We start from the raw sequence: 23,096 nt of genomic DNA, 5'->3' as shown, positions 1-23,096 counted from the left end.
CCCCCCCTCTTTCCCTGGTGTGGGCCTCCTCAGACCTTCTCCGTCAATTCCTAGAGCAACTTCTATACCCAGTAGGTTCATTCCAGAAATATATATTCAGTTAACGTTTGTGAAAATAAAGTCAGCCTCAGGTCCCCGCTTCTCTTGTCCCCGTGCAAAGTGTGAGGGAAACACTGAATGCAGGAATAAAACACACCTTTCCTGTCCAGAACTCAGTTTCCGCACCCCCCCACCCCCCACCCCCCTTACTGGCTTTACTTGCTTGCTTTCACTTTTGTCTTTTCTAAATGAACTCATTTTTTAGCGGAGTGGGAGACCTATGTTTTTTAACTTCTAGCTAGTTAAGGTAACTAATAATGATCAGAAGCATTTATTGAAGGAGTATATCAAGGCTCTTAATGTCAGTCTGCTTATTTTACTTAAAAGCAGAGCACATCATGTGAAATGCTGGGCTGGATGAAGCACAAGCTGGAATCAAGATGGCCGGGAGCAATGTCAACAACCTTAGATATGCAGATGATACCACCCTAAGGGCAGAAAGTGAAAAGGAACTAAAGAGCCTCTTGATAAAGGTGGAAGAGTGGGGAAAATTGACTTAAAACCCAACATCCAAAAAACTAAGATCGTGATAAATAAATTTATATTTTTTTTAAAAAGGAGAAAAAAAAAAAAAAACTAAGATCATGGCATTTGGTCCCATCACTGCATGGCAAATAGATGGGGAAAAATGGAAACAGTGACAGACTTTATTTTCTGGGGCTCTAAAGTCACTGTGGATGGTGACTGCAGGCTTGAAATTAAGAGACACTTGCTCCTTGGAAGAAAAGCTGTGACAAACCTAGACAGCATATTAAAAAGCAGAGACATTACTTTGCCAACAAAGGTCCATCTATTCAAAGCTATAGTTTTTCCAGTAGTCATGTATGAATGTGAGAGTTGGACTATAAAGAAAGCTGAGCGCCAAAGAATTAATGCCTTTGAACTGTTGTGCTGGAGAAGACTCTTGAGAGTCCCTTGGATTGCAAGGAGATCAAACGAATGCATCCTAAAATAAATCAGTCCTGAATATTCATTGAAAGGACTGATGATGAAGCTGAAACTTCAATCCTTTGGCCACCTGATGTGAAGAACTGACTCATTTGAAAAGACCCTGATGCTGAGAAAGATCGAGGGCAAGAGAAGAAAGGGGTGACAGAGGATGAGATGATTGGATGGCAACATCAACTCAGTGGACTCAATGGACATGACTTTGAGCAAACTCTGGGAGATGGTGAAGGACAGGGAAACCTGGCGTGCTGCAGTCCATGGGGTCACAAAGGGTCTGACAGGACTGAGCAACTGAATAACAAGTACAAACATACATGATTGTATTAACCAGGATCCTATCAGAAAATAGCACACTCAGAAAGGTTTAGTCAGTAAGAATTTAATAGTCTACTTAAAGAGATATGGGCAGGATTAAGGAACAACAAAGTGCAATGGGCCACCCAGAGCCTAGCAACAGCATAAGTGGTTAGCACCTCCAAGCTTGAAAGTACAAAGGGAGAAATGTTGTTATGAGCTGGGAGAGAAGTGGAGCCATGAAAGAATGGTGTTCAGTAGACCTAGGAAGCTACTGCCACAAACTCAATGTTGAGGGAGAAATAGAATAAACTGAGTTCTCCAGTCCTGAATCCCCCTGCAAAATGTCTCTGTCTCCCATTAGCCAAACCTAACCTGAAGCCTGAGGGCAAGAAAGCAGGAATGGAGTGCTAGGATTGGTACTGTGGTAACCAGTCCGGTGGTCTTTCTAAAGAGTCAGGCAACACAGAAACACTCATAGGAAAAAGTTAAAAGTCTTTATCCTTATCCCTTTCCTGTCCCATTCTCTTCCTTTCTCCAGTATAGGGTGAAGCCTAGCGTGAGCTAAGTAAGGCACTTGGGATACACCATTTAATATATTTTAGGTGGCTCACTTTACCTCACCCTAATTCCATCCCTGTCCCAGATATAACAGTTATTATCTGTTTGGTAGGTAATATTCCAGGCTGTACTTGTGACTCATTTCTGACAGAGACCACCTGTTGACTCTTGGCATCTGAGTACTCCTGGACTTCTTTCCCTCCAGCCGCTCCTGGTGTTCTAATTAGGGAGTCAATGTGGCTGGAGTGGAGTGAGAGAGAGGTTTCACCTCCACTGGGGGAATCTCTCATTCCTGTTGTATTGATGAAAAGGGAAGGGACATACCTCTGATGTAATCATGGGAAATAATTGCAAACATATATTTGCCTTATAAATAACTTGGCACCAACATTGCAAATCAAATATACTTCAATAAAAAATACAATTAAATTTAAAGAAATTTTAATTCTACAAGTTATGGTATCCCCTAATTCAACTTCATTCAATACAAGCTCTATATTCCTTATTATATGAACTAGTTATACATTGTGGTGCCAAGTTATTTATAACAAATGTGTATTCTGTCTTGCTCTAAAAATGATTTGAAGCTGCTGCAAGTATACAATGGCCTTTGATGCTCCTCTTTCACTTCATACCTTTAATTTCCCCTCCTTCCCTCCAGCCTCACTGACTTCTTGCATTTCTTTCCACCACAAAGGCTTTGTTGTTTCACCTGTCCATTCTTTCTCTGTAATCCCCATCATATGAATCCTTCACTTCTCTCAATTTTTTAATAGAAAATCATTGTTTCAGTAAGGCTTTCACTATATAAAAGGGACACCCCTGCATTCCACAGTATCTATAACTCACATTCTACACATTTTACTTTACTATGTCCCCCATTTGACTATGAGTACCTAGAAGTAACGTTCAGAAAACTAAGATCATGGCATCTGGTCCTATCACTTCATGGGAAATAGATGGGGAAACAGTGGAAACAGTGTCAAACTTTATTTTTTGGGGCTCCAAAATCACTGCAGATGGTGACTGCAGCCATGAAATTAAAAGACACTTACTCCTTGGAAGAAAAGTTATGACCAACCTAGATAGCATATTGAAAAGCAGAGACATTACTTTGCCAACAAAGGTCCATCTAGTCAAGGCTATGGGTTTTCCAGGGGTCGTGTATTGATGTGAGTTGGACTGTGAAGAACACTGAGTACCGAAGAATTGATGCTTTTGAACTGTGGTGTTGGAGAAGACTCTTGAGAGTCCCTTGGACTGCAAGGAGATCCAACCAGTCCATTTTAAAGGAGATCAGTCCTGGGTGTTCATTGGAAGGACTGATGCTGAAGCTGAAACTCTAATACTTTGGCCACCTCAGGAGAAGAGTTGACTCATTGGAGAAGACTCTGATGCTGGGAGGGATTGTGGGCAGGAGGAGAAGGGGACGACAGAGGATGAGATGGCTGGATGGCATCACCGACCAGATGGACACGAGTTTGGGTGAACTCCGGGAGTTGGTGATGGACAAGGAGGCCTGGAGTTCTGCGGTTCATGGGGTCGCAAAGAGTCAGACACGACTAAAAGACTGAACTGAACTGAACTGACCTAGTTTTAACTTAATCTATTTTTCTTTGTATTTGATGCCTAGAACAGTACTTGTCAAACAAGAACCTGATAAATTTTTGTGTATTTACTAATGAAAGCCTCTTCTCTTCCTAATTTAGTCAACCAACCAATCAACCCATGGCTTAATAGGCAGTGAAGTGCACAGAATTCATGCAACTATGTGTCAGCACTATTCTAGACTTTGGGGGTATAGCAGCGAAGAAAGCAAATAAAAATCTTTGCTCTCATGCAGCTTAATTCTAGAACAAGGAGACTGACAGAAAAAAAAAAAAAGGAATGAGGTGCTCTGGCTGCATTAAGGAGGAAACAGTTCCTCTACTTGGCAGGATCAGCAAGATGGAAAGATGCTTAGGCGTTATCAGCCAGGCAGGTTGTATTTACGCTCCTAATCTCCCTCCTCCCAGAGATGCGAGACAAGGTAGCAGAGCCGGTACTGAGGTTGAATGGGGAGGAGTCGGAGGAGGAGCCAGGGGCGCGCCCGCTGATAACGTCACGAACCAGCCCTCCTTCAAGTCTCCGCGCGCTGCGCAGCGGGGAGTCGCGGTCGCGTCATGGCGGCCTGCTGGCCTGGGGCTCCTGGCTCTGTGAGTGCTGTTCTCTGTCCCTCGTCTCTTTTTGTTGTTCCAGATTTTTTTCCCCCCTGTAACCTCTTCCTTGCCTCTTTGCCTCCCTGACGTCGCTGGCCTCTCCCGGGGAAGAGGGACTGTGAGGCTGTTTCTTCCGCCCGTTTCACTGGTTCTGCGTATTTATTCCATTATGCTTGCGGCGCCGTCTGTGAGCATTAAACACGTCTCTGTCCAATGTTTAGGCTTCAAGCCCAGTGGGAAGCCAGGATCACACTAACGGCTACCTGTGGGCCTGTGAGTTCCTGGGGGAGACCCCTGACATGACTGAAGAGAAAATGGGTAACTGATAATCCGGAAAAGCTTCTAAGACCCGAAGTGCGTGTAGGGCTTAGCAGGGTTTGAAAAACAAAGGAGATAAAATAGGTTTTAAGGCGCAAGCAAAAATCTGTTCAAAGGCTAGAAATAGAGCAATGTCTTTGAAAAACTCAAGAAGTTCAATTGGGTGGTGGTGGAAGGGTCAGAGCTGACAGTCTTTTAAGTCATGGTAGGTAGTGACTTCAACCTGAGGATAACTGGGAGTTATTGAAGCTTTTTAAGCGAAAGAGTGATCGGTTGAGTTTCATTTTTGTTTCCTTAGATAGGAGTGTGGAGAGTGGACTAGCCAGTATCAGTTAAAAGACTGTGGTTTATATGTCTTAAGAGGTGGTGGTGACCCCCGACCACGCAGCAATGTTGAGGTTCCAAACGTGAAGACATTAAAAAGATATTGAGATAAAATCTAAATTAAGTAAACTTCCCAGGTTAATACTTTCTCGACTTCATCCACTGACTGGATGGCTTTAATAGCCAGTGAGGGGTCCTGGTTTTCCTAATGTTTACTTTAGCTGAGATCTCTCTCCTGAGCCCAGTTATATCCATCTGCCTACCAGATTCTCCACCTGGCCAGCCTACATACCAACACAACTTTCCACAAAATCCACACCTCTTATGATGTTCACTAGCTTTGCAAATATCCTCAATCCAATAGTTCTACCTTGATATATGGATGTCCTCTTTCATTTCTTCCTTTCCCTACAGGAGACCCAAATTCAATATACACTGTTGCCAACCTCCCCACCCCACCCCACCCACTCCTGGATTCTGATTCAATAGATGGAACCACCTAAAAATCAGCTGTGTTTTAAGCAAAATTTTGGTGATTCTAAGGCAGCAGTACCACTTTGAAAAACAATAGTATTCTATGTGCCAGTGGAGCTAAAAGAGAAGACCAAGAGAAGAAGACAGAAAATGAGGGAGTCTGGGCGGTTATTATATTGGTGGGCAGTTCTGAGTGATGACCTGGTCCAGTTTTGAGAACCCTGACCATGAACAAGAGTGACTGAGGTGGAGTGAAGGTGAGGTCAGTGATAGCACTGTTCACAAGGACCCTGAAGTCATCTAGAACTTGAATGCTGGTTTTTCAAGCTGCTAAAGGCTAATTGGGGACTTCCCATTTGGTGCAATGGTAAATGCCTATACAGGAGACACGGGTTTGATCCCTGGGTCAGGAAGACCCCCTGAATTAGGAAGTGGCAATGTACTCCAGTGTTCTTGCTGGGCAATCCCATGGACAGAGGAGCCTGGTGAGGTGCAGTCCATGGGGTCACAAAACGTCTGATGCAACTGAACACACAGCACACAAAGGTTAACTGAATGTGGAGGACTGACCATAGAAGAACATTGGAGGAACAGGGTTAGAGCTATAACGGTTTAAGATTATTGCTGGGGATCAAAAAGGATAAAGGTCCTACCCCTAAGTATTGTTGAACTCTGTCAGAATTTTTAAATAAATCTGCTTAGCACTGAGTGTGCCAGACTGGTCCCCTCCCCTAGAGTTATCTATATACAGAGGCAACAAAATCTGGCACATACACAAAGATGGTTCCTGTCCTTCTTAGGAAACCCCTAAACTACAAGGTTAAGATCTACTAGATTACTAGAAAAGGAAACAATTCCAGGGGAATTGTATCTTATATATAATTTGTTTATAGGACCTCAAATGTATACACTTCACTAAAAAATGAGGGGGGATTAATAAAAGAATTAGAAAAAAAAGAGGGGGGAACGATGAAAAATTATACTGTCTATGTTCTTTTATGTAACATCTATTAAGCACATTTCCATATACATGTTACTATACAGTACTATGTACTATATGAGCAATTTAAAGGATCTTTTTTGAAGGTGACTTTATTTTTTTAAAGTTAACATAGCAACAAAACCTTTATTTTATTTATTTTTGATTTATTCATTTGTTTTTGGCTGCTCTGGGTCTTCCTTGCTGCACCAGGGCTTGCTTTAGTTGTGTCGAGTGGGTGCTTTTCATTGTGATACATGGGCTTCTCATTGCGGTGGCTTCTCTTGTGGAGCTCAGGCTCTAGGTGGTGCAAGGGCTTCTGTAGTTGCAGCTGGAAGGCTTAGTTGCCCTGAGGCATGTGGAATCTTCCCAGACCAGGGATTGAAGTTGTGTCCCCTGTTTGGCAAGCAGATTCTGAGGGTGACTTTTGACCAGTCTTGTTCCACTTGCTGGCTTTAGAATCAGACCCCTGGGAATTTTCTGGTGGTCCAGTGGGTAGGATTTGGTGCTTTCACTGCACAGGGTCTGGATTCAATCCCTGGTTCCCCAGGCCTGGTATCTTACAAGCCATTCAGCATGGCCAGAGGGGAGAAAAAAAGAACTAGAATCAGACCCCATATAAGATGGGCTGCCACTGCTGGTCACTGCTCTTAATAGATGCATGTGTAAGGTACTGTGGGAGCCCCAAGGAAGGGAGCAGGATTCTCTCGGAGATGCTCAGAGAAGACTTCACAAGGAATATTTATTCTGACTGAGTGCTTTAAAGATTGGTACGGTTTTGTTAAAGAGGCAAGGCCAAAGCTGAATGGCCAGTTGTCTAAGCTGATTGTCTGAACTAAGACTTCTGAGGTTTCTTCAAACTCTAAACTCCTTTACTTTACATATTCATTTACATTCTCTCTCTCTTTTTTTTTTTTTGTAATCTATTCCTTTATTCTTTCCCAAATTTCCTTGGTGGGTAGGATAGTCAGGAAGGTATTTTAACTAGCTTTACTTTCCTCAGGAGCAAGCCTGGCTTGAGGTCGCCCAGGCTTTCATCCAAGAGACCCTGTGTCCACCTGGCAAGGAGCCTGATGTCCAGTTGACTCAGTTGGTCATTGACTGTGTGAAGACTACCTGGTTGTCCCAGGGAAAGAGCCAGGGTTTAACACTGCCCCTCAGCTACAGGTAAGAAGAGGTGGGGTTCACAGCAAAGTTAAATTTGGGATTGAAAACGAAGGACTTATCTTTTGAGAAGAGTGAGGGGAAACTTGCTGAGGGGAGAAAAAGGTGGTATAAATAAAATCTCCTTTTGCCAATCCTTCTCCTTCTCCATCAAGCTGCTTTCCTTTAACTGTTGATCTCCTTATTTGGCTCAAGTCGTGTTTAGAGACAAGAGGAAGTGGTCGAGAAGATAGATGATATGGGAAAAGAACCTTCAAAGTGGGAAGAGAGGCTGATATTATTATTTGTGCTAGGAAACTAAGATATAGACAGTGACTTCAGCAAGTGCAGATCATTGTATTTTGGGAGACCTGAGTTTGAGGTCTGAAGCTGAGTTATTTTATTTTTAAAAACTTTACACTACCATTTCCTAAGGGCTTCCCCGGTGGCTCAGCAGTAAAGAATCCGCCTGCACTGCAGGAGATTCAGGAGATGTGGGTTTGATCCCCAGACTGGGAAGATCCCCCGCAGGAGGGCATGGCAACCCACTCTAGTATTCTTGCCTGGGCAGACGGAGGAGCCTGGTGGGCTACAGTCCATAGGGTCCCAGAGAGTCAGACATGACCAAGGCGACTTTACAAGCACGTACCATTTCCTAAACTGTTCTAGGCAATGTTAATAAAGTACCATAGGAAAAGGGTTCCATGCCAAACATACTTGAGAAACACTGAATGTGACAATCTCTAGGAGAGTCATGAGGCTCATTAACATGTTAAAGGCTCTGCAAAGTCCTCCAAAAAGAAACCTGTTTATCTTTTCATAAAAGTAACCACTATATGGAATATGGGAGAATTCTTGTGAATATCTTTATATTTTTTTCTATACATGTGTCTATCCCTAAGCAATATATAGTGGTTTTTACATGACTTCAGACTTTGTGTGAATGGTCCAGTACCTTATGTATCCTTTGGATTTTGCTTTTTGTGCTTAATCTTCTGAGATTTGTTCACATTGATAACTCTAGGTCTTATTTTTAACTGCTGTATGGCATTCTGTCAAGTGAGTATACCTATCACTGTTTTTTCTTGTTTAAAAAAGGTAGAAATCTGTTTAGGTTTGTTTAATTTGTTGTTTCCCAATAATTGAAAATCAAAAAGAATCATTGAAAAGTGATAAATCAGCAATTTTTAGGAAACTTGCAACCTTTTTAAGTTTCTTATTCTTCTTCAAGATATATGTAGAGTAGCTAGCACAATATGTAGAAGATGGTGGGTGAGGATAAAGTAAAAATTTGACAGGTAAAATAATTTATTATTTGATGGGAAAATTTTTTATTTTTCCATTTCCTTTCATTAAGTGCGTGCTGTATGTCAGGTCCCATGGCAGGCCTTGAAAGTTGGAGGACAGGACCCTGAAGAATCTATGAAGAGTGACGCTGTCCTTACTGTTTATTGTCCTGCAGGTGCTTTGGGTGAAGGAACAGTTCTCTCTAGCTGCTTTTTCTTAGGCTTTTATAGAAGTAGGGAAAGACAGAAATACTTCTGAGTGAGACTTGCCTGGCTTTGCCACCTACACTACTGTGTATCTGAACCTCTAAATTTCTTCATTGGTGGTATTTCCAGGGGTTTTTGATGAAGATTCAATGCAATATTGAGCATGAATGGACCCAATATAATATGTGCATAGCAGGGGCACACCACATATTAGTGTCTGATTTGCCTTTTAGTTGCTCTGAAGTCATTGGGAAAGAATGAGGCCAATGCAGAAGGGGAGTGGGCCATCTAAAACAGCATTTCTAATCTTTAGCACTCACATGGGGATTATGTTCTTGAGGGCAACAAGGAGAATGAACTGTTATGTTTTGTAACCTTATTCTGTTTCTCTTCCACTGGGAAAAAAAACCCATGGGAATGTAAGTGAGTGGAATAATGGTATTACACAAGTGTGACTGTCATTACTTAGATAAATTGTATCACATTCTCTGTGAGATATCTCACAATGGGTACTGACTCAGCAGTATTGCAGCACTTTGCCTGAGAGTGGCTGGTCTCAAACATCTCTTAAAAGCTGGGAACTCATGATACCAACTTCCCCCTCAGCCTCAACCTCCCAGCCAGTCTCCAGTGCTGTGATATTCTAGATTAGGAAAGGAACCTGATTGGGGCCAGTGAGGTTGAGCCATTAGGCAGATGTCTTAGTGTCTCCACTGGAGCTCTCTGTGGAAGCTGAGAGCTGCGATGCTGTCAAGGGAGCAGTTTGTATTGTCTCTAAAGCATTCTCCCCACATGCTCATCCCCTCAGGCCACTCTTATATTCCCACTCCATTTCTCTGGATTCTGTCTGTGGCACTATCTTGTTCAGGATCTCATTCAGCAGACTTTCTTCTCGCCTTTCCTAGGTACCAGCCAGTCTTTGGACCCAGACCTCCTCCTCATTTTCTTAGGCCCTCAGTCCCAATTTTTTTCCCTTTAATCAATAAAACAAAGTGTCTTAGTCCACGTTCCCTATTGATCTTTCCTCAGGATCTTGGGGGATTTGTGGAGGGTGAGGATAATTCATAGGCTTGGACGTAGCTATACAGAACCTCTGTTCTCTTCACTCTGCAGCTTTGTCTCAGTAAAGGACCTCACGACCCACCAGCATCTCCCATGCTGCAGCCACTTGTCCTGTAGCAGTACTGTGTACCAGGCTTGGGCCCAAGAGGCTGGACCACGTGGGGTTTCCCTGCCCCGGGAACGACTGTTACTTTTAGGGACACTTACAGACCTATCAGGGAACTTGGAACAAGAGTGCAGGAACGGAAGCCTCTATATAAGAGACAACACTGGTGCCCTGGACTGTGAGGTGAGTAGGAAGGGGGTGGTCAAATGCCTCAGATCCTAATAAGAATGGCATCTAGCATAAGAATGGCAAGACAGTTAAGTCTCTGAGGGAACAAAGATGGAGCAGGATGCATTGGGTGCCAGGATCCTGATTAATCCTTGCCTGTGGTCTTTTCTAGCTCATAGATCTGGACCTTTCTTGGTTGGGCCATCTCTTTCTGTTCCCCAGCTGGAGTTACCTCCCTCCTCCAATGAAGTCCCCAGGAGAGGGGCACGTGGAGCTCTGGGGTACCCCCGTGCCAGTATTTCCTTTGACCATCAGACCTGGCCCTCTCACCCCCATCCCTGTTGTCTACCCAGAGATGGCTTCCCGCCTGCTCAGGCACAGGTAATTCTTCCATCCAAGGGAGGAGGGAGCATTGTAAAAGTGGGAGGACAGTGGATCAGTGGAAGGAGGGAAAGAAAGGCATAGAAAGTAATATAAATGGAATTTCCAAATCAGGGAAACGATGCAGGATTCTTCAAGAGAAGCCTTATCTAAGGGCAGGTAGAGTTTGAAGGAGGCTTTTAGAATAATGGCTTTGGGGTGTGGAAATTTTACATCCCTATTTCTCTTCAAGAAAATTAGAGATACCAAGGGAACATTTCATGCAAACGTGGGCTCAGTAAAGGACAGAAATGGTATGGACCTTACAGAAGCAAAAGATACTAAGAATACACAGAACTGTACAAAAAAAATCTTCATGACCAAGATAATCATGATGGTGTGATCACTCACCTAGAGCCAGACATCCTGGAATGTGAAGTCAAGTGGGCCTTAGGAAACATCACTACAAACAAAGTTAGTAGAAGTGTTGGAATTCCAGTTGAGCTATTTCAAATCCTGAAAGATGATGCTGTGAAAGTGCTACACTCAATATGCCAGCAAATTTGGAAAACCCAGCAGTGGCCACAGGACTGGAAAAGGTCAGTTTTCATTCCAATCCCAAAGAAAGGCAACACCAAAGAATGCTCAAACTACCGCACAATTGCACTCATCTCACATGCTAGTCAAGTAATGCTCAAAATTCTCCAAGCCAGGCTTCAGCAATACGTGAACCATGAACTTCCAGAGGTTCAAGCAGGTTTTAGAAAAGGCAGAGGAACCAGAGATCAAATTGCCAACATCTGCTGGATCATCAAAATAGCAAGAGAGTTCCAGAAAAACATCTATTTCTGCTTTATTGACTATGTCAAAGCCTTTGACTGTGTGGATCACAATAAACTGTGGAAAATTCTGAAAGAGATGGGACTACCAGACCACCTGACCTGCCTCTTGAGAAACCTGTACGCAGGTCAGAAAGCAACAGTTAGAACTGGACATGGAACAACAGTCTGGTTCCAAATAGGAAAAGGAGTATGTCAAGGCTGTATATTGTCACCCTGCTTATTTAACTTATATGCAGAGTACGTCAGGAGAAATGCTGGACTGGAAGAAGCACAAGCTGGAATCAAGATTGCCCGGAGAGATATCAATAACCTCAGATATGCAGATGACACCTCTCTTATGCCAGAAAGTGAAGAACTAAAGAGCTTCTTGATGAAAGTGAAAGAAGACAGTGAAAAAGTTGGCTTAAAGCTCAACATTCAGAAAACGAAGATCATGGCATCTGGTCTCATCACTTCATGGCAAATAGATGGAGAAACAGTGGAAACAGTGTCAGACTTTATTTTGGGGGGCTCCAAAATCACTGCAGATGGTAACTGCAGCCTTGGAATAAAAAGACGCTTACTCCTTGGAAGGAAAGTTATGACCAACCTAGACAACGTATTAAAAAGCAGAGACATTACTTTGCCAACAAAGGTCTGTCGAGTCAAGGCTATGGTTTTTCCAGTGGTCATGTATGGATATGACAGTTGGACTGTGAAGAAAGCTGAGCGCTGAAGAATTGATGCTTTTGAACTGTGGTATTGGAGAAGACTCTTGAGAGTCCCTTGGACTGCAAGGCAATCCAACCAGTCAATCCTAAAGCAAATCAGTCCTGAATATTCATTGGAAGGACTGATGTTGAAGCTGAAACTCCAGTACTTTGGCCACCTGATATGAAGAGCTGACTCATTTGAAAAGACTCTGATGCTAGGAAATGTTGAAGGCAGGAGGAGAAGGGGACGACAGAGAATGAGATAGTTGGATGGCATCACCGACTCAATGGACGTGAGTTTGAGTAAACTCCTGGAGTTGGTGATGGACAGGGAAGCTTGGCATGCTGCAGTCCATGGGGTCACAAAGAGTCAGACATGACTGAGCAACTGAACTGAAGTGAACTGAGATTGTAGTGGAAAGGAAGGCATTTGTAAGGGGGAAAAAAAGAGAGGGAGAGATAAAAAATGACTGCTCTTCTCTCTACCTTTTTTAGAAGTAAGCACAGAAATGTGCAGCCAAACCTTGCTGGGAAACTAATTCGATTCAGTGCTCTGGTGAAAAGTCGGAAGAAAGCTTACTTTGTCCTGTTTCTTGGTGGATCCTCCCCAGCTGGCAGCCAGGTGTCTGTCATTGTGCAGGTGAGGTTTAGGGTCAATTCAGGAGTGTGGAGGTGTGAGAGGGCTGTACAGGCTCCTAACAGGTAAGATAGCATCACAGGAGAAACCATGTGGGAAAGGAGGACAGCTTCAGAGGCTTGTTTCTAGGACAGTGCAGTTGAGGGAAGAGTCCAGGTGGTACCTTCCCTACGTATAGAAGATGGGGAGAAGACTTCCCTGCTCTGTAGCTCATGCAAGGAGACAGCTTCTGTATCGTGTGTCCCATTTTGAAAAACTGCAAGAATCACCTGTTTTCCCCCAGAAGAGTGACCAAGAAAAGTATTTATCTGAACACCATTAAAACATGGAATAACATGTTCTTTTAAAAAAAACCTGGTACTTACTGTTGAGTCTTTTTACATCAACTGATATAATTTATTTTATTTTTTAAATTAATTTTTGTTGAGTATAATTTTACAATATTGTGTTAGTCTCTACTCTACGTTAGTGTGAATCAGCTATATGTATACATAGGTCACCTCTTTTTTGGATTTCCTTCTCATTTAGGTCACCACAGAGCATTGAGTAGAGTTCCCTGAGCTGTACAGTAGGTTCTCATTAGTTACCTCTTTTATGCATAGTAGTGTGTGTATGTAAATTCTTGTGTTCAGTCAAACCATCGTAAACTACTGGTTTTGCATAAACAATAAACTCCCGTGAGGTCTTAGCTATGAGTGGTGATGTTGAAGTCTGGTTGGTGTTTTCAAGTAGAAATGAGGGTCTGTGAAGCTGAGCACCTGGGACTGTGAAGTTCAGGTATCCTGAGTCCTCAGTTGTGTTTCAAAGCCCCTGAGAATGGCATTTGTGCTCTGGGAGGAGAAAGATGGTTATATTTATTAATGGTTTTCTCTATGTAACTTTTCCCCTTTTGCTTAAATTTCTTCAATAACCCATTGTTGGCCCCTTGTACATTCCATATACCTTCTGGGGTTTATTTATGTTCCTACTTGGATGATTCTCCCTTTCTGATTGATTAAAAGTCTTCAGCATGTTATTTCTGGATTTTTTTCTTCATCTTGGCGCTTCCATTTTGTCTCCTGCCACCCCCAGGAACATTCCTCCTCCATCCTGGCCAGTGTTTTCCTTACCTTGCTCATTCTGAGTTCTGAAGATTTCTATATTGTTTTTTCTTGCTTAAAACACCTTCCTCTCTCCTCTCCACTTCAGCAAACCAGAGATGGCCTTCAGGACCCTGGCAAGTTCAGCTTCTGTCACTTGGCCTTCTTGATCATCCCAGCCCATCCTGACCTCTTTTCTTTCTCTGAAACCTTACAAATGTGTGTTGTTTTTTCCACTTGATCATATATGGCTCCATGTTATTACTTGGGTTTTGTGTCTGTGTTTCCTGGTGGTTTGATATATGTTAGAGAAGAGAGAACAGTCTATGTTATTTCACTTAACATCGTCCCCATACTGGATACATACGTACCGTGTTCATATTGATTAAATAAGTGAAAGTTGTTTGCATGGCTGGTCTGTATGGTGGGGTGGGATAGGGGAAATGCAAGGGCAGAATTGTCTGCACAAAATATTTATATATTTTGGAGGAAGCTGTACCGATGGTGTGTGCCTTGGGGGAGGGATTAGGAAACGTTTGCCATCTCCTATGAGAGGGGAGAGTTCCTGAGAGTTCTGAGGCTTAAGATTTAATTGGCAAACAGGAAAGATAAAGAAGGAAGGAAAAGAAAAAGAGGTAAGGAAAGGCTCTCGAGGAGCCAGTCCTTGAGGTGACATGGTGATGGGAAGGAGCTCCTGCAGAGGGACAGGACATGGGAAGCCTCTCACGTACCATGTCACCTGCTTCTGCACAAGCCAGGTCCCTGCCCAGCTGGTGTGGCACCGAGCCCTCTGTCCTGGTAGAGCCTATGTGCTGACAGAAGTGCGAGTGTCCAAGCTCCCTGGTCACCGTTACCGGGTGTGGATGACCAGCCCCTCCTCCCAGCTGTTGCCGCTGAAACCAGAATGTGTGCGAGAGCTGGAACTGGAGCTGGCCGGAGTCCCCTTGGAGGCCGACCCCCAATCACTGCCCCGGCCCAGCAGCCCCCAGGACAAGAAGGGTCCAGGTCCAGACTGTCTCGTCCGGGACTCCATACTCTTATCCTACACGGTGCGCACGAGGGAGAGGTTCCTGAGCCTGAGGGGGCAGGAATTGTGGGGTCTCCGAAGAAGAAGGGCCTGAGGATCACCTGGCCCTTCGGCTTCTTTGCAGGGAATGGTCACTGGCACGCTGAATCAGCCTGCGGGCCTCTATGAGCTGGACAGGAAGCTGGAGCTCTGCCTCGCCTACCAGCAGTTCCGTGGCCTCAGGCGGGTGGTGCGACCAGGAGTCAGTCTGGAGGTATGTGAGGGGGTCCTGGCTGGTGACAAAGAGAGACTGTCTTACCTTTATTGGTTGGTTTTTTTTTGGAGCAGGTCGACACCCCTACAACAAAATTATAAAAATAATTAAATGTGCTGGAGTGCGAGGTGCTTTTGTAAATAGTGATTTGGACAAGAGCTCATATCAGGAGTGGAGACTGGGGCCCTGGGAGGAGCAGGTGGGTCCAGAGCATCTCCTTTCTAGAAGGACCTTCTCACTGGAGGAGGAGATGCTGGAGCTGAAGTACAGGTGTGGGGCCAGGATGACCTCAGGCAGCCCAGTGAGCCCTCTGGCCCACAGAAAGGCTGAGTGTAGCTCCTAGGAGGTGAAGGCTTATTTACCACAGGGGAGTGGGTCATGATGGAAAGCAAGACAGAGCTGGAGGGAAGTAACCTGTAAAGGAGAAATTGTGTGTTTCCTATGAGCCAGGCAGTGGCAAACTGCATTTACCTCTGTCTGGGACTACTGAGTTGCTCTTTCACCTCTTCTGCCTCCACAGCTCCAGGATGTTCACCTCCTGCAGTCAGTGGGCGGGGGGACGAGAAGACCCATATTAGCTCCCTGCCTTCGTGGCGCCGTTCTGCTTCGGGGCTTCTCTCATCAGGTGCCTGAGACTCAGTTTTCCCACCAAGTCCCCCAGGCCTCCCTGTATGAGCAGCTGGTATGGGAGCATCAGTTAGGACTCCCCATCTACCTGTGGGCCACCAAGGCCCTGGAGGATCTGGCCTGCAAGTGAGGAGGACGCGGATTGGGGCTGGGGAGGTGGTGAGGGGTGGGCCACTTTGTCTCAGGGATGCCATATTCTGGAAGAGTCTCTGGGGGAATTGACTCCACTTCTCTGTGTGGCCAAGGCTGTGTCCTCACGTGCTGAGATACCACCAGTTCCTGAAGTATTCGTCACCTGGGGACCCCAGCCTGGGACTACAGATTCTGGCCCCGATCTTGGAGGTTCTCATTCCACCTGGCTGCCCTGGTCGGAACACACGCGGCGAGATCCTTGAAGACCCACATCACTGTCCACTCCAGAAGGTCTGAAGATGTCGGGGTATGGGTGGCAGATCTAACACCCTGGGGGACACCCGGGCACAGGGGGATACGTAACCTGATATCTTGTCTCTTGGACAGTACACCCAGCTGCAGACCCCCTGCTTTTTCCCTACTTTGGCCGTCCTGAAAGAGGAAGCGAAGCGCCAGGCCTGGGCCTCCTTTGACCCTAAGACCCTTCTGCCCTTCCCAGAGGCTTCTCACTTGCCCAGTTGGCAACTCAATCAGCGCCTGGCCTGGTCCTGGCAGTGTCTACTGCCTTCTGCATTCCACCCTGCCCCGGTGAGTGTGGCTCCAACAGGGGTCCGGGGACTTCCTCTGTTTGCCACTTTTACTACTCCTGCCATAGTCCTTTCTTGTCATTTTGATGGCACTAGCCTTCTTAACTAGACCGCTCCATCTCTTCCTGGACCCCTCTAGTCCACTCCCCTGCAATGACTAGAAATGGGTGGGGTAAAATGTAACATGGTTTATAAAACTCTTCATTTAAATCCTTTCTTGTTTCTCCCAGAGGGTATAAAGTCAAACCCAAACCCCCTGTTGTGTCTTGTCCTCCATGGTCTCCTGGCTCTAACCTTGATCTGTAAACTTTCCCTCTGGCTGCTAAATGTGTGAATGCAGGTGCATTTTCCCCAATCTTTCTATCCCACTTCAGGATAAATTCTTTAAGCTCTGAGATCATGTCTTTGTGGTTCATTCTGTAGCTCTAACAGTTAACACTATGCCTGGCACATGGTAGATGCTTTGTGTATTTGTTTAGTGAAACTTGATGCCTAGGCCTTCATTTCCTTGCAGGTACTGCTTGGGGTCCTGGTGCCTTCATCTCGTAAAGGGTGTCTGCGACTTCGGGACCAGAGCGGTTCCCTGTCCTGCCTACTCCTGGCCCAGCCCTCGCAGCCCCTCACTGACCCCAGGCTCATAGGTTTGGAGTTCAGTGGTGGAGAGAAGATGATGGGAGTGGGAAAGAGGGTCTCTGAACTGGGGGGTGTGGGAGAGAGCTTCTGCCAGGATTCAGTAGAGATGCTCAAGTGGCTTATGTTGATCAACAAGTCTGGGGAGTGGTTTAAGAGGCTGGTATGGGCAGGTGGTATAAAGGAGCCAGGGGTTCCCGGCCAGAATCACAATTCCCAACATTCATTTCTCCCTCTGTAACTCCTCACAGACACACCAGGATGACAGCTTCCATTTCTCACTTCCCTAGTTTGGAAGAGGAATGGTCTTGGAGTTATTGAGGCTTGTAGCCAGGGAAACTCTGGAGAGGAAAGCTTCTCAGACCTCAGAACAGGTGTTTTAGGGATTTATGAGAAAGGATCAGGCCAGGGGTGGGATTGGCTGTGCTGATGGAACAGTTTTTCCCTTGGAGGTACCACCCTTCTAAGATGGGGGTCAGGCCTGGGCCTTCGCATTGTGTCAGGCGCGCAGCTCCTGCCTGGATTGAGCAAGAGACCTGTGGGGTGGGCTGCCTCTCTGCCCAGCCGACAGTCTTCTCCTCTTGCCAAAATAGAAAACTGTCTTCCTCTCAGGTTGCCTGGTGCGGGCAGACAGATTCCAGTTGGTCATAGAAAGGAATGTCAGAAGCAGCTTCCCTTCCTGGAAGGAGCTGAGCACCACAGACTTCATCCAGAAGAAGCAGGCCAGGTAGGTCATTAGGGTGGTGCTGTCCTCTGGGTCCCACCACCAGGGAAGTGGAAGGGGAAGTCTCCATGCAGGGGGTGGAGCACTGGGGCACAATGCCTGCATCGCTAAGAAACCTCTTCCTTGTCTCTCCCAACAGAGTCTATGTCCAGTTTCTTCTGGCCGATGCCCTGATCTTGTCTGTGCCCAGACCCGTCCTTCACTCAGCCACCTCCTCCACCCCTCCTCGGACAGAGCCTTCCCCTCCAGAGGGTCCCCACATAGAACAGAGCAGGCTGTTCTTGCTGTCCCACAAGGAGGCACTGATGAAGAGGAACTTTTCTGTGCCCCCAAGTGCCAGTTCAGAGGTGCCCCAGCCCACCCTCAGTTTCCATGTATTAGGGAGCTGGCTTGGGGGCACCCAGAGGAAGGAGGGAACTGGATGGGGCCCACTTGAACCCAAGGAAGATGAAAACTCAGATCAGAAGGTAAACTAGGGCCTGGGACCTCTGACCTGCCCTCCTGAGACCCAGCTCTCGTCTGAGGGACTCTGCTCTCCCCGTCAGGTCCTCCTTCTGTTCCTCGGCTCCTCAGTCCGCTGGTTTGAGTTCTTGCACCCAGGGCATGTGTACCGGCTCGTAGCTTCTGGCCCTCCCGTGAGTGCCCCACTTCACCACACCCTTCCCCAGAAAGGGGAAGGGTATTTTGGCTTGGGGTCTGGAAAGGAAGTTCTAGGTCTCCTGGAAGAAAGGTGGATGTAGATCAGATAGAAGGCCTGCCTATGTCTAGTCTAGCCTGACTTCCTTTGTCAGGCTCCAGAGAGGAAACAGGATTGGAAAACATAGTTTGTGAGGAACCTCTCTCCAGACCAGGACACACTAGGAGATGGTCATGTCCCCATTTCCTGGCAGACACTGATGTTGTTCGAGGAGGGTGGTTCATCCTGCATGTCACAGCATCCTCTGGAGCTGGCTGGCTGTGCATCCTGCCTCACTGTCCAGGATGAATGGACTGTGGAACTTGCAAGCTCCCAGGACATCCCGGAGGTGCTGGGTATCCGCCCGACACTGCCTGAATCCTCACTGACTGACCTGCTCAGTGGCAAGTAAATGTACACCAGCTTCTCCAGCTCGCTTGACTGCTCTCTCTTCCTCTGCTGTGGTTGTGTCGGATGAATTGTCTGTCCCCTGCTACAGTGTGTGTTTCATGAATGTGATTTAGCTCCTAGAGGAGGGATGGTGCTGTAAGATAGAAGCTGTGTTTCATACCTGATTACCACCGCTGGCCCCCCACCCCCATCCCCCGGCTCAGCATGTCACTGACATTATCATGAGCAGGCTTTCTCACAATTGAGAACAAAGCTTAGCAGTAAAAGGAAACATAAGAAACAAACAAAAAAAGCAAGGACAAAAGCTTAAAATCTTTAGAGAAGGACCTTCCTATAGTGCAAGAATTGATGCTTATAGCTTCAGGAACAGCTTTACTTTCCTCCTGTAAGCTTTTCTGGGGGCAGCTGCAGTGCAGTTGAAGATGCTGCAGAGATACTTCCCCCTGTGTAAACAAACACCATGTTGGATTATATGTGTAACTTTTACAAAACTTCCCTAGAAGTGCAAGTTTTCAAGGACCTATGATTTGAAGGAGTGGGCGCTTGGCCCCATTGTATAAAGCTGAGAATGATGGGCTGACTGAGATTCTAGGGTAAATGCAAGTGGAGATTCACCTTTGCTGGGGTATTTTTTGGTGAGGCCTCTGGGTACAAAGCTGGATTGGGTTTTGGGTTTGTGTGTGTGTAGTGATCTGCTACAGCCCTGTTTTTCCCATAAGCCCTGTTACTTTTAGTATTTGGTTTGAGACACTTCAAGCCTTTCCAGGACCTCATAGGTAAAGTTCTAGCAGCTACTGTAACTCCTTTCTGTCCTGGGATCTGACTCCATTCTCATTCTGTTTCTCTGACCCTCCAGTTTTGCAGATTCCTTGGTGTCTTTTTCAGCTGAGATTGTGTCACATCTCTGGATGAAGCCTGGTAATAACACCTGTTTGGGTAAAGGGTAAGAAATAGAGCGGTGGAACCTAGTGGTCCTGAGAGGGACCACTAACCCCTCCCCATTCCAATGTAGGGAGCTCTGGGGCTGTGAGACGGTGTGTGAAGCTCACTGTAGCTCTGGAGACTGCCGACTACAAATTTCCCCCTCACTTGGATGTGTATATTGAAGACCCACACTTACCGCCCCCACTGGGACTTCTTCCTGGAGCCCGAGTCTACTTTTACCAGTTGGAGAAAAGGGTTTCCAGGTGAAGACCTGTGTTGATGACCTGGCCTCCTCTCCCTCCTGATGTGCTTCTCTTGAATGCTTGCCCCTACCTGTGTGGCGATGACAGCTTCTCTTTGCTGTTAAATCTGCTGTGTTTCTCTGCCATGTATGCCCTTTGCCCCTGCAGTATGTTCCAGACTAGCGCTTCCCTTCCTCTGCCCTCTGTGCTGATAGTGCCAGGGTCAAGGCACGTCCCTCAGGGGGAGTGGCTCGGCCTGTGACACCGTCCCAGCCCCTACCTCAGACTGACTTCTTTCTCCTCCTCCTCTCTCTCCCTCCTGCACCTGCAGGTCCCACAACGTTTACTGTTGCTTTCGGTCGTCGACCTGTGTGCAGGTCCTGCATTTCCCCCCAGATACTACGGTCAGGTCAGTGGCCCAAAGCCCATCTCCAAACCTCACAGCCTCACACCTGAACCCCACATCTGTTCCAGGCTCTGGAATTTTCCCCATAACTCCAGGCTTCTCCCCTCCTAGTAAAATGTGTGTAGTCAGAAGGATTTCCTCTACTTCAAATGAAAAATGTCCATACATATCATTCTACCCAGGAAGATTTAGTGTTCTGGGATTTTAAAGGGTTTTCAATCCAAAATACAAATATGTTTCTTGGCTAATATCTTGGTTTTTCAAGCCTGAGAAATAATGACCATCAGAGATCAAGAATCAAAATAAATGGGGGCCCTGGGGAACTTACATTTGTATCCCGCTATTGTGTGAAAATTATATAAATCTTAATTATGTTGAATTGGTTCATAGAGCATTTCAAGTCTACTATGTCCTTCTACTTTTCTGTCCATTCTGCTAATTTTTGAGATTTTGATATTGCAACTCCAACCAAAAAAACTTAATTTATCTACTTTAAAAAATTGTAGTATATAGTAGACCTATATGTACCTTTGCTCTATATTTGCCATATCTCTTGTAAATGTGTTTTCATACTTAGAGAATTTAAAAAATAAGAAAGGAGAGGCCCTGGGACTTCCAGGAGAGCCCAGAAGCCACAACTGTCCCTGTACTCACGCCTGCTGAGTCCTTCCAGACAAATTCTGCTTTTGGAACTCTGTTGGCTGTTTCTTGAACCCCCCTTCTCTCTTTAGTGTCCCCCTGCCCCACATTTACCTGGCCGAGCTTCTGCAAGGTGACAAGGCCCCATTTCGGGCCACTGCTTCTTGCCATGTCGTTTCTGTCTTCAGCCTTCATCTCCTCTGGGTGTGTGCTCACTGTACCAGCATCTGCCCACAGGTAAGAGTGGGGACAGGCTGAGCTGGGTGCAGGGTGCCAAGAGGGCTGTGATGGGGGCGAGGGGATTTTGCCAACCACTTTCTTCATCCCAGGGAAGGTGTCCTCGTCAGAGCCCCGCTTGCCCCACTCAGACATCTGTAAGCCAGGCCAGCATCAGGTGAGAGCAGAGCACAAAGCGGGCACCCATTGCACCATTTCCATGACTGTCTGCTGTCCTGATGTTAGCATAATTCCTAAATGGTGGGAATTGCTTAATAAATATTTTAGAATGGACGGATGAGGGTATAGTAAGCTAACAAGGTGGAGAGAGAGTCCTGTTGGATCTGGGTGACCGGCCCCCTGGGTTTTGCCATCAGAGTTTCTATTTCCTAACTGCCCCTGCTCCCCCGCTCCCAGGCTCCTGGTGGAGGATGGGACTGCAGAAGCTGTGGTGACCTGTAGAAATCATCAAGTGGCAGCAGTTCTAGGGCTGTGTCCTAGTGAGTGGACCTCCCTCCTTGAGTTTGTCCGAGGGCCAGGGAAAGTGGCCTTACAATTTACGGGGCCTGGAGCCCAACTTGAGGTGAGATGTGGCTGGGAGGTGGGGGCTCAGATAGCCATTTTCCTGGGAGCTTGGTTAGAAGCTTGAGTCCTGATGAAACCTTTTTCCCTTTCTAGTCCTCAGCTGAGGTGGATGAGCCCTTGACCCTCTTCCTCTGGACCCTCTGTACCAGTTTCTCTGTCCTCCGCCCTATGGTGCTTTCTTTTGAGCTGGAGAGAAAACCCTCCAAGATCATCCCGTTAGGTGAGGGTCAAAGGGCAGGGCTGTAGATTGGTGGGTCCCAAGAGGAAGAGGGAGTGGGGATTGACAGGGAATTTCTGAAGCTGGGAGAATGGGGGGTGGGGACTGAAAACCACATGCACAGGACCTGTGTTTTTCTCTCTTCCCATCTCAGAAGCTCCTCGGCTACAGCGATTCCAGTATGGGGAGTTCCCTTTCCTGACTCGTGTGAACCCCAAGATCCGACTGTCATGCCTCTCTATCCAGGAGCCTGAGCACCCCAGTGCTCCGGGGGCCTTAGTTTCCTCCTACTAACCGAAACTGCAGTGGCTGGAGATCTTGAGGCTGGGCTTCAGCTCCTTTCCCTGGTCATGGCCCTTACCTTCTCTGAAACTGAACCAGGACCCCAGATCCCTGGATTCACAAAATGCTACCCTGCTGTTATTGCTCCGTATTCTAATGCCAACCCTCCTTGAGGAAATTGTGGAAACAGGAAAATCATAGTGCAGTTGCGTTTCCTCTCTAGTAGGTGTCAAAGCACCTGTATTCACAGGTGGTCCTGAGCACCTGGGTTCTGTCTTTGTGGCAGGCACTTGCCCCTCATGGGTTTGCTCCTGACAGGCCCCTTGCTCTACAATAAAGCTCTTGGGATGTTTCTCACTTGCACTCAGGTGGGTCTCAGGCCTCATGACCTGGCAACCCACCCATCATTTACCATCATTTTGGCCTTGTTTGCCATCAGTGCCAAAACTGGTTTGGAGAAGAACTTCTGGTCCAGTGAAGTCACGCTGTGCAGGGAGTCAATTAGAAGAGTGCAGGTTAGACAACATTTCCCTAATGGCCTCGGTTAGCGAAGCTGGGCTGGAAGAAGTAGTCAGGCCTAGAGCTGTTGCTGAGTACAAGGGGATTATGGAGAGAGGGAAGCACGGAGTGTTGGGCAGGGCATATGAGGAACCCTGTGATGTGGGAACTTCGACAGGGGGTCAGTATTGTGGGTTTCCTTTGGGCCAGACCTAAAGCAGATTCTTGATTAACACCTGGAGA

At 46.4% G+C, this 23,096-nt stretch overlaps 1 protein-coding gene and 1 long non-coding RNA gene across 2 annotated transcripts; both read left to right on the top strand.

Moving 5' to 3' along the window:
* Positions 1–31: 31 nt before the first annotated feature.
* LOC132657338 (uncharacterized) lies at positions 32–643 on the top strand. Its single transcript, XR_009595332.1, has 2 exons — positions 32–71; positions 427–643. It is a non-coding gene; the product is annotated as an uncharacterized LOC132657338 (long non-coding RNA).
* Positions 644–4,023: 3,380 nt separating this feature from the next.
* CTC1 (CST telomere replication complex component 1) lies at positions 4,024–22,718 on the top strand. The gene is made up of 23 exons (XM_004013301.5): positions 4,024–4,097; positions 7,199–7,362; positions 9,945–10,182; positions 10,340–10,548; positions 12,557–12,701; positions 14,536–14,826; positions 14,929–15,057; positions 15,578–15,810; positions 15,930–16,107; positions 16,204–16,404; positions 16,918–17,044; positions 17,646–17,760; positions 17,897–18,224; positions 18,303–18,392; positions 18,648–18,841; positions 19,701–19,762; positions 19,857–20,031; positions 20,342–20,419; positions 21,148–21,292; positions 21,385–21,449; positions 21,689–21,854; positions 21,950–22,076; positions 22,228–22,718. Exons 1-23 carry the CDS (start codon positions 4,065–4,067, stop codon positions 22,365–22,367), a joined length of 3,633 nt encoding a protein of 1,210 aa, XP_004013350.1. The 5' UTR covers positions 4,024–4,064; the 3' UTR covers positions 22,368–22,718.
* Positions 22,719–23,096: the final 378 nt, after the last annotated feature.

Source organism: Ovis aries, chromosome 11 (assembly GCF_016772045.2).
Source record: "Ovis aries strain OAR_USU_Benz2616 breed Rambouillet chromosome 11, ARS-UI_Ramb_v3.0, whole genome shotgun sequence".
In the NCBI taxonomy this organism is placed as follows: domain Eukaryota; kingdom Metazoa; phylum Chordata; class Mammalia; order Artiodactyla; family Bovidae; genus Ovis; species Ovis aries.
Note: the sequence above shows the minus strand (reverse complement) of the source record. Positions and strands in the feature narration are given on the sequence as shown.

What these genes read in the sequence shown, in the direction of transcription:
- CTC1 (XM_004013301.5), top strand. Translation starts at nt 4,065, where the DNA reads ATGGCGGCCTGCTGGCCTGGGGCTCCTGGCTCT. An exon ending in TCCCGCCTGCTCAGGCACAG is followed by an intron (nt 10,549 to 12,556) that starts GTAATTCTTCCA and finishes TACCTTTTTTAG; the next exon opens with AAGTAAGCACAGAAATGTGC. An exon ending in AGGTGTCTGTCATTGTGCAG is followed by an intron (nt 12,702 to 14,535) that starts GTGAGGTTTAGG and finishes TGCACAAGCCAG; the next exon opens with GTCCCTGCCCAGCTGGTGTG.